The 11,684-nt window shown below is 30.9% G+C and overlaps 1 protein-coding gene across 1 annotated transcript in view; it reads left to right on the forward strand.

Annotated features, from left to right (window-relative positions):
• Positions 1-11,684, forward strand: part of LOC114330128 (methionine--tRNA ligase, cytoplasmic) — a 62,475-nt gene that overhangs the window by 17,772 nt on the left and 33,019 nt on the right. Inside the window, exons 4-6 of the mRNA XM_050643330.1 lie at positions 1,578-1,813; positions 6,382-6,702; positions 9,630-9,912. Of these exons, the coding sequence (XP_050499287.1) occupies positions 1,578-1,813; positions 6,382-6,702; positions 9,630-9,912 (840 nt within the window). The remainder of the gene's footprint in view (positions 1-1,577; positions 1,814-6,381; positions 6,703-9,629; positions 9,913-11,684) is intronic.

Genomic DNA, 11,684 nt, shown 5'->3' on the forward strand with positions numbered 1-11,684 from the left:
AATTTTGACACTATTAACATTTCTGAAATTTTGACACTACTGGCATTTCATAGGTTAATTAAGTTATGTCGGTAATTTTATGTGTTTTCTACGTTACTCCTTTCATTTTTAGATTTTTAGTCTGCTTTTATATAAAAAAACAATTATTGTTTTTAGAACTCTTTAGCGACGTACATAATATTAGTAAAATATAATATTTATGGATTACCGTCGAAGGCCGATATGAGCAACCAAAAAAGAAGATGCATTTAGTGACTTTTCTAGTGACTTTCTTGGGTGTAAATCTGTCTTTTTAGTTTACTCCTCCTGGTTTAAAAACAAGCTATAGAACTGTCATAAAAGTCAACATTTTTTTAATGTTTTTAACTTTTGTAACAAACTTTAAATTAATCCTCTATTGAAACAAGTCTGAATTCATCTACGATCATGTTTTTTTTTCGAATTATTTACTACATTTAGTTTATCTATTATTCAAGATACCTACCATAAAAGTATGGCCTACCTTGTTTAAAAAGTATGGCATTCTTCCTTTACCTTCAATAGATAATATATTTGAAACTTTGTTAACTGTCCATAATAATATACAAGATGTAAAAACAAGTGCTGATCAGTGATCAACATCAGTACAATACAAGAAACAAAGTCATATCATTATACCATATTCCAGATTGTGTGTTACACAACTTAATGCAATAGATTATTCGCGGTGTGCAAGTACTTGGAGGGGATATGAGAAACGATCGTGCTCGAATAGCGGAGAAATATTGCAACTTTCTTAAATTATTCATATTGTCAATTGAAATTGTCAAATTGACGTATATTTCATATCTACTGTCATTGAAGAAGAAAAATTATATATTGCTCCACAATATTGATATGATATACAATTATTATATAAAGGTAAATTTAATTAATTGTATTTTGCTTGCAGTACTGCATTTTAATAACTAATTTTATTTACTACATACAATTGTTTACGTTTTAATAACATAACCTGAATCTTATTTTTTGTTCTTATTATTTTTTTGGACTATGACCTTGACAATTATGCAGTAACCAGGACTAATATAATTGGCCAATATAATTAAAAGTGCGAAAATTGTTGCTGAGCGTAGAAACCAGGTGTCGCTTTGCCGAACTTGCACAGCCCTAATAATCTGTATAATTGTTTTTTAAACCTGAACAAAAATATTGATATTGGCAATGAATTCGAAACAATTTTATAAATTAGCAAAACACTTCTTTCTGGAACACTGTTTCTATAGTATACAGGAATATATATATATATATATATATATATATATATATATATATATATATATATATATATATATATATATATATATATATATATATATATATATAGTATACACCTAACTGAATTGTTTTTTTTATATTTCTATTTTTCACTGTATAATATACATTGTTATGTTATTTTATGTGTTCTTGTATTATTTCTTACGTTATATCCTGTGTATACATAAGTGACTTATTTATATTGTGACATGACATGTTGTGTTTACAATGTTAAAATTGCCAATAAACGTATCTATCTATCTATATTTATTTCTTTTTAGGCTGCAGTGGATAGTTACAAACTAGATCCGTCTTCAGCATACAATGCCTTACTTGTTGGTGCTAAATATCTTTCAATATCGGACGAGGCCGAAAAGCAGAAGGAAATACCTTCTCCACAACAAGAAAAAGAAGCGCCAGTGGAAGCTGTTAGCCCAGAGGAAGTGGAAAAATGCAAAAAGTCGTGGCAAAAAAGTATTAAGGATTTACCAAAGTTAAAAAATCATAAGGGACCAATGTAAGTTGTCATATTAAGATGATTTTATTGTTCCTCGTTTGTATCATTAAGCGGTGTATGGTTTGAAAATTTTTAAATTTTCAATTTTTTTATTACACTCACCTGCAAAATTACCGCCCACCTTAAAAATGGGTCATTCTTGATATCTCGAATTTCCTAAACCTGTTTTCCGATTTAAGTGATTTTTTAATATGTTATAGCCTTATTCTTTATAGTCTAAGAGCTAGTGAACCCTCCGACTAACGGTCGTCCTGTAAGGCTAGAAATTTTTCTAGTGATAATTCATAGCACATCAAGGCTAAAAACCATGACCTGGCAGGCCTCAGCGGTGCGCGTGTATCTACCAGGTGAATCGAAAAGTGCAAATTTAGGGGGTAAAATAAACGTTCTCCTGTAATAGTCCATTCTTTCACGGTTTTTGCTCTAAATTTTAAAGAACCGCTTGGATTGACATGCAATTTGGCATGTGTATAGCTTACATGTTAAAGAAAAAAAGTGATATTGTGCCGATGTGTGCTTTAGCCCTGGGGGTGACTTTCACCCCCTGTTGGGGGTGAAAAAATATAAGTCCAAAATAAGTCCGGAAATGGGTAAACTGACTAATTTTAAGTAACTTTTGTTCTATAGAGCTTTTAAAAAGTAAAGTATTTTGTCGAAAAAAAAAAAACGTTCTTAGCAAAAATATAGCTTATAAAAAAGTAAAAAAAATGGTGTACGCGTTCGGTCTCTGGATCTCGTAGAACCAGAGTTATGGGCAATGAAAACTAGATTCATATTCACCAAATTTCAAATAGAATAATTCGACGTGAAATATCCAAAAAATTAAGCACTTTTTGGGGAAAACCCATTATAATGTTTTTAAATTGTTTAAAAAAAGCTTTATTTCTGTTTTTACAAAAAGTTTCTAGTATTAAATTTAAGCAAGTTACGCTCAAAATAAAGTTGGTCCCTTTTGTTTTTGCAAAAAAAAATCGGGGAGACCAACCCCTAATTAGCAACTTAAATGAAATTAATCGTTACCGCTCCACAAATTATTTTACTTATGTTGTGTTTATATGATCTGTAAGTTTCATGGATTCAAAGTGCTGATTTTTGAAAAAATTTGGTTACCTACAAAGTAAAATTTTTAAAAATTTAAATTTTGAAAAATATGCTTTTTTTCAAAATAACTTAAAAATTGTTAGAGATACCAAAAATTTCGAAAATCAAAAAAAGTCAGATTTGCTTTTCTGAATATCATGTATTTTTTTGTTTTTCTGTTAGACAAAAATTGATTAAGATTTGGTGTTTCTAAATTTGCATATATTCGTGATCAGTAACTCGTTCAACCCCTTTTAACTACAGCCCTTTCAATAATAAGGACTTTGAACCGATGAAACTTACAGATCATATAAACAATATATACACGAGTCAAGAAACTTGTGAAGTCGTAACGATTAAGTTAATTTAAGATACTAATTAGGGGGTGAATTTCTCGATTTTTTTACCAAAACCAAAAGGGACTAACATTATTTTGAGCGTAACTTGTTTAATTTTGATGCTAGAAATTTTTTTTATAAAACAAAAATGAAGCTTTTTTTAAACACTTTAAATAAGTTGTAATGAGTTTTCCCCGAAATGTGCTTCATTTTTGGTTATTTCACGTTAAAGTATTCCATTTGTAATTTGACGAATATGAACCTATTTTTCATTAGCTATATCTCTGCTTCTACTAGGTGTAGAGACGTGATGTATACACATTTTTTTTTAATTTTTTACAGGCTATATTTTTGCTAAGAATGTTTTACCGACAAAATACTTACTATTTGAGTTATTTGCGAAAAACCGTCTAAAAGCGTGGTTATTTTGTTGAAAAAATGAACATGTTCACTGCCAAATAACTCGAAAAGTATTGACTTAGTGAAAAAACTCTATAGAACAAAAGTTACTTAAAATTAGCCAGTTTATCCATTTCCTGACTTACTTTGGACGAATATTTTTTCACCCCCAAGAGGGGGTGAAAACCACCCCCAGGGCAAAAGCACATATCGGCACAATATCACTTTTTTTCTTTGACTTGTTAGCTATGTGTATGCCAAATTTCATGTCAATCCAAGCGGTTCTTTAAAATTTAGAGGTTTTGCAATATTTTACCGTTAAAGAACGGACTATAAGGTTTAAATTTAAGTATGTGTTTGAGTAAGTCATTTAGAAGAAATGTGTACAATGACAGGCGATTCTGAAGAGCATAAGACCTTGCCAGGCGAGGGAAAAGATTAGGGGTTTTTCCTAAAATTGTTCTTTTTGCATCGAACAATTTTTTTTAGATTTTTTGAATAATTTCAAACAGAAAAGGTCTTTAGTGATTTTTCTCTTAAGGTAATAGTTTTTGTTATATAAGCGATTGAAAATTTTGAAAATTGCGAAATCGGCCATTTTTAACCCTAAATCGGACATATATCTAAAAATTTCAAAGTTGCCAAGGTAGGTAGATATTCTTTAAACATTGATTGATGAAATCCCAAAGAGTTTTTTTTAATACAATATCGGAAACGCCTTTGTTTTTTAATTCCTAATCAAGCGGGCGCGACACTGTGGTATAAGTGAGGACGTTTGTGTTGGCATAAATTCATTATCTCGAGAATGGGCAAATTTCAAGAGAAAACCTCAAATAGGTCGATTTTTATTTTTAAATTAGGACTTTTTGGCATATATATAATACTAGTGACGTCATCCATCTGAGCGTGATGTAATCGATGATTTTTTTAAATGAGAGTAGGGGTTGTGTGATAGCTCATTTGAAAGGTTATTTAATTCTCTATTCATTAATATAAACATTGACATAATTATTTATACAGGGGGTACAAAACAATTTTTTTATTAAATTCACTTTGATTTTTGACAAATAATAGAAGACAATTTTTTTTTGTACACCCTGTATAAATAATTATGTTAATGTTTATATTACTGAATAGAGAATTAAATAATCTTTCAAATGAGCTATCACACAACCCCTACTCTTATTTAAAAAAATCATCGATTACGTCATCACGCCCAGATGGATGACGTCACTAGTATTATATATATGCCAAAAAGTCCTAATTCAAAAATAAAAATCGACCTACCTGAGAATTTCTCTTGAAATTTGCTCATTCTCGAGATAATGAATTTATGCAAACTCAAACGTCCTCACTTATACTACAGTGACGCGCCCGCTTGATTAGCAATTAAAAAAACAAAGCGGTTTTCGATATTTTATTGCAAATAACTCTTCTGGATTTCATCAATCAATGTTTAAAGAATATCTACGTACCTTGGCAACATTGAAATTTTTAGATAAATGTCCGATTTAGGGTTAAAAATGGCCGATTTCGCAATTTTCAAAATTTTCAATGGCTTATATAACAAAAACTATTAACTTAAGAGAAAAATCACTAAAGACGTTTTATGTTTGGAATGATTCAAAAAACCTAAAAAAAATTTGTTCGATGCAAAAAGAATAATTTTAGGAAACACCCCTAATCTTTCCCCTCGCCTGGCAAGGTCTTATGCTCTTCAGAATCGCCTGTCATTGTACACATTTCTTCTAAATGACTTACTCAAACACATACTTAAATTTAAACCTTACAGGAGAAAGTTTATTTTACCCCCTAAATTTGCACTTTTCGATTCACCTGGTAGATACACGTGCACCGCTGAGGCCTGCCAGGTCATGGTTTTTAGCCTTGGTGTGCTATGAATTATCACTAGAAAAATTTCTAGCCTTACAGGACGACCGTTAGTCGGAGGGTTCACTAGCTCTTAGACTATTAACAATATTGCTGTAATAATGTTGTTGCTAAAGAGCTAAATCATTGTATACTGGGTGTACGAATCAAACTGTGTTTTTTCTCAAAGTTCGCAACACTCTGTGGAATATTCTAGCATTTATAAAATACTGAAATTAAAACCCAACTATAGCTTCATGTTTTCTCAACATCCTCTTTTTTGATCCATTCGCTTATGTTGGACCATAAAAAATTTAGGTTCTTTAACAACTAGCAATGTTTTTCATCAATACAAGGTGTTTTTATATAAGTATGACAAACTTTAAGGAATAATTCTGAATGAAAAAATAATGACAATTTGCTTGATAAATGTATGTCCGCAAATGCTTCGTTTCCGAGATAGGGGGTGTTGAAATTTTTCTTACAAACTGACAATTGAGGCCATGAGAGCCAGAGTGGCCTAACTGATTTTAACATTACTTTACATAATCAAAGAAAATGATAAAAGCTAACAATGTCCAATTGTTTTAGTAGTTTTAGGTTGACCAAGAATCATTATTGGTCAACAACAATTACTAAAACAATCGGACATTGTTAGCTTCTGATCATTTTCTTTGATTATGTAAAGTAAGGTTAAAATCAGTTAGGCCACCCTGGTTCTCATGACCTCAATTTATTTATTGCTCTAAAACCGGTTGAGATATGCAAATGAAATTTGGTGGGTTTTAAGACGTAATCATTGCGCATTTTTTAAAATACAATTAATAATTTTATATTCACCATTGGCGCGCATACCTAAATATATAATTTATTTTATTTTAGAATGCCAGTACCTGGAGAAAAGAACGTACTGATCACCTCTGCTTTACCCTACGTTAACAACGTGCCCCATTTGGGCAACATTATCGGCTGTGTGCTATCGGCAGATGTTTTTGCCCGCTTTTCAAGATTGTGCAATAATAATACCGTCTATATTTGTGGCACTGACGAATACGGAACAGCTACAGAAACGAAAGCTCTCGAAGAAGGCTTGAGCTGTCGAGAAATTTGTGATAAGTACCATAAAATTCATAAGGAAATTTATGAATGGTTTAATATTAGTTTTGACTATTTTGGAAGGACGTCCGAACCACAACAAACACAGTGAGTATTATTTGGGTTTAAATTATATTTAGAAACGAAATAATTTCATTGAACTTTAAAATTATTATTTTTATTTAATAAATAAGTAAATTCATATACATACATCTTTGAGAAAATTCATATACTCATTGAACCCTATGCTGTTTAATTTAATCATGGATGAAATCATCAAAAACGTCAACAAAGGAAGAGGATATAGAATGGGAAACAAAGAAGTAAAGATACTCTGTTACGCAGACGACGCAATGTTGATAACCCAAGATGAAGATAATCTGCAAATATTAGTTCACATATTTAACATAAGAGCAAAATAATTTAATATGACAATTTCATCTCAGAAAACTAAAACAATAGTAATCAGTAAAGAACCAATCAGATATAAAATAGAAATTAATGGCATTGGCATTGAACAAGTAATGGAAATAAAATACTATTATACTGCCGTGCTTATCGAAAACGCCGATCTGCAAAAATCTGAAAAAATTAAATTTTTACTTTTTTTTAACCCAAATGTGCATATCTATCTTATTTCCTTACTAAAAATGACGTAAGTTAAGCCAAAAAACACATTAAACACACCGCATCTTCTGCCGTATCCTGTGTAAATGTATACGAATTCCTAAACAAAAATCGATTTTACTCGAATGTGATGTCTCTGTAGATACAGCGTTTTGGCTAAGCACGGCAGTATAGATATTATTATTAAACTATTAACTATTATTAGTATTACAATGTAGATACCGTTTCACGTCATCCCCGTCATATCACGTGACGTCACATGATACCAACACGAAAGTGGTACGTCTGTTCCGTTTTAGAATCGTTTAGCCGAGTACACTAGAATTACAGCCACTATACTAAATTTACAATCAAGATGCAGTAGAAATAAACCAACCAAGACACATTAAATGTTACTAGGAGCATTCCCGAATCATAATTTACAATGTATATACATTGTATATCCCAAATCATGATTTCCAAAGTTTATACATTGTAAATTATGATTCGGAATTGCTCCTAGTAGCATTTAACCTGTCTTGGTTTGTTTATTTCTACTGCAGCTTCATTGTAAATTTAGTATAGACATATTTTATTATATACGCGTAGAAATAATATTGGAAGATTTCTATTAATGTGAATTTAAAGAAACGTACCCTACCCTGTTTCATTTAATTTGTATAAGTGGAATATTAAGCGTTTTTATAAAGTACTCTTGTTCGGATTACTCTCTAACTGCGATCGAACAAAGGTGACATTTTGACATAAAAATTGGTAATATTTATTTGACAGTTGCGGTGTAGATACTTCAGATTTGATTTTATTCTTTACTATAACTATTTGTTTTATTATATGTATTGTTTTTATTATTTACTTTAAGGCCATCGGTACATAATTCGCAAATATTTTACAGCTATCCCTACTTTTTCTGTCTTTACACGGCAAATTACGTGTAGTAAAATTCACACTGGTATGAATATGTAAAATTTACTTGACAATGTCATTATTAACTTTAAAGATGGCTTTTGAATGTTCGTGGGTTAACTGTTACTTGTATAATTAATTGCCTTAATTATTAATCCAGTTAATTAATATGATAATTTTTTCACTAACTATGTATTCAGTGATTGTAATAATTTATCTACTGTACATAAAAAACTAATAATCAATCGAGAAAAGAGGAAAAGTGATAAAGTGATTTTTTAGTAATATATTGTTACTATGAAACGCTTACAATTTTGAACATCTTTAACAACAAAATACTTGGATCACTAAATATATCCTGGTGTATTCTCTGCTTGGATCTTCCTTAAATAACAAACAATAAATAATTTTTTATAAGTTCGCCTCTTAAATCAATTATTTATCAAATACACTATCAATATTATTTAATCAACAACTCAAAATATTCCCGATGCCATGTCAAATATTTAAAATTGTCACTGTCTGACTGACAATATGCTGACAATATTCTATTCGACTGAGTGCGTTGTATGACAAAGATACTAGATTTGGAAAATATTACCACCGACATTGTGTGCATTTTTTCGAATCCTGAAAAAACAAATAAATATTTTAAAAAATTTAAACGCAGAATGAAAGACTAAATTATTCCCGAGGGCCGAAAGTCCCTTAGAATAAATAAAAAGTTTATTGTGAATGAGATATTTAAAATTAAAAATCACACTAAATTTTCTCTTAGTTTTTCACCCCTGTAACTTATTAAAATAAACATTATAGAAGTTCTCAGGGACTTTCGGCCCTCGCTAATAACGTAATCTTTCATTCTGCGTTTAAATTTGTCAAAAATACTTATTAGTTTTCTCAGGATTCGAAAAAAATGAATCCCATTTGAATAGCCTTGGAGCAGAAACTACGTACCTACCACCTTAACATAAGATTAGAACTTAATTCTTGTTTTCTAATTCTAATGTTTTTATTTATTTACAATGAATATTAATTTGTTTTGTTGTATTATCCACTTCCGCAATAATTATGTGATATATTTGATTTAAAATGAATTCAATAATTTTTTGTAATTTGGCAACAATGTCAACTTAGATCTCTGACGTAGATAATGACGTGCAACAGTATCTATATTGTACGAACTGTAGCTTGGAATTACGCTGTCGAAATTAAATCTTCTCTGGTGGTTCAGGTATTCAATTAGCAATAGAATATTAGTAAATCTAATGTAGAAGCCACAGTGAGAATGCAGTGTTGGTCTTACGATGCGCAGCGATGCTGCTTATGTCGGCACAGTGGTAGGTGCATGGTAGTTTGGCGATAGACTGAGAAATCACTGGTCCTGATGCGCAAACCGGCAACGTGGTCGGCCGTTCTCCCGTAAGGAATACTCTATGCTACCCGCACTGCATTGTAACTGTGGCTGTTAGTATAGTTGACTATTTGTTATGCGTGAATTTCAGGATCGTCCAAGACATGTTCTTTACCCTCAACAGCAACGGTTTCATGTTCACTCAGTCCGTGGAACAACTCCACTGTGAAAAATGCAACAAATTCTTGGCTGATCGATTCGTGGAAGGTGGTTGTCCGAATGTTGGTTGTAATTATGAGGATGCTAGAGGTGACCAATGTGATGGTTGTGGAAAACTAGTCAATGCCGTGGAATTGAAAAATCCCCGGTGTAAGATATGTAACAATACCCCTGCTTTGAAGTGCTCTGATCAATTCTACATTGATTTACCTAAGGTAAGTTGACTACTATAAATACGATGGTTTGTTAAAAATGCATTGAATATGTTAACCGTAATGTTAACGTGCCTCAGCAGTCACCCTGGGCACCAGGTACGCCGGGGTCGATTCTGATGACATATTCGTGTTTAGCGACCTCAAAAACCTCAAGTAATCTGTTTGTATCAATTTAGTCCCGAACACCCTCGAAACTCCAGATGACGTGCCTTATCAGTAAACCCTGGGCACCATGTGCTCCTTAATATACATAGTGATTTTGACATGTTTGTGCACTTTGGATGCATTTTATGCACTGTAAACGCAATTAGGCATTTCCAACCATTTTTTAGACTTTATCCTCATCCCGAACACCATGCAAAAAGTTGAAAGTCGATAGGTGTTGTATTTAAAAATCGATTTATTTTTCCTAAATGCCCTTTTGTAGTGGCTGAGAATCCTCAAATTAATCCAAGGCAAATTGCAGCTGACACAAACAATTGTAAAAGGTCTGTTTTACGTGTTCTAAAAAAAGAAAAGAATGTGTGTGTACTTTGTACGCACGTAAGAAGTTATACTTCTATTATATGATTTCAACGAAATTAATATGTACTTTAAACAGTTTATTTATATTTTATTTAAATATTAAACTAATTTTAATACTTACTACTTCTCAAAAATTTTTATTAAAACAGTGCCAAAAATTAAAATAATAAAAGAATAAAACACACACAAACAAACACATTGAAAAATGCCACAAATGATTTCTGAACAATGTAGGAAAAAAATTTAACTAAATACGTATTTTCTGAAAAAAATTATACAGAGAGAGTCTGTAATTTGGAATAACTTCAATATCTCAAATACCAATTGTTTTTTTGAAAAATGCTCAGACCTGTCGATTAGTATTTCAAATTGTCATTTTTGGCATACAATAATAATGTATACAGGGTGTCCCAATTGAGAGATATGACGTTATCGTTGATTTACTTAAATGGCAACACTGTCATTTTGATAGCTATTTTGATAGGGTATGTAAAGTTATGCACAACTGCAAAATATCAAATTTTTATTCTCTACCATTTGCAAGATAATAGAAAATAACAAAGTTATGTCTGTAATTTGGAATAAATTCAATAATTAAAATACTAATTGTTTTTTTAAAAAGAACCCAGACCCGTCGATTAGTATTTCAAATTGTCATTTTTGACATACAGTAATAATAAAAGGTGTCCTAATTTAGAGATATGACGTCATCGTTGATTTTCTTAAAAGGCAACACTATCATTTTGATAGCTATTTTGATAGGGTGTGTAAAGTTATACACAACTGCAAAATTTCAAATTTTTATTCCCTACCATTTACAAGATAATAAAAAAAATAACAAAGTTATGAAAGATAAGTATGTAATCAAATAATAATTGAATTTAATTATTTCAATTAAGCAAATGCTCATAACGTTGCCCATTGACAATTTGACAATAATTGAGGGCAACATTATGGGCCGGTTGTTCAAACGCTAATCAAAAATGTCACAACTGTCAATGTCAACTTTGATTGGGTTGCTGGAAACATAATTATTGATTACAATTATGAAATTTGTTAATCAATTATGTTAATAATTGTTATGTTAATTTATTAACTGATCTCATAATTATAATCAATTATGTTTTCAATAACCCAACCGAAGTTGACTTTGACAGTTGTGACAGTAATTAAATATTTGATAGTGATCATTGTTAATTAGCGTTCGAACAACCGGCCCTTAGAGTATTTGCTTAATTGAAATAATT

The sequence above is a fragment of the Diabrotica virgifera genome, chromosome 2 (assembly GCF_917563875.1).
Source record: "Diabrotica virgifera virgifera chromosome 2, PGI_DIABVI_V3a".
Classification (NCBI taxonomy): Eukaryota; Metazoa; Arthropoda; class Insecta; order Coleoptera; family Chrysomelidae; genus Diabrotica; species Diabrotica virgifera.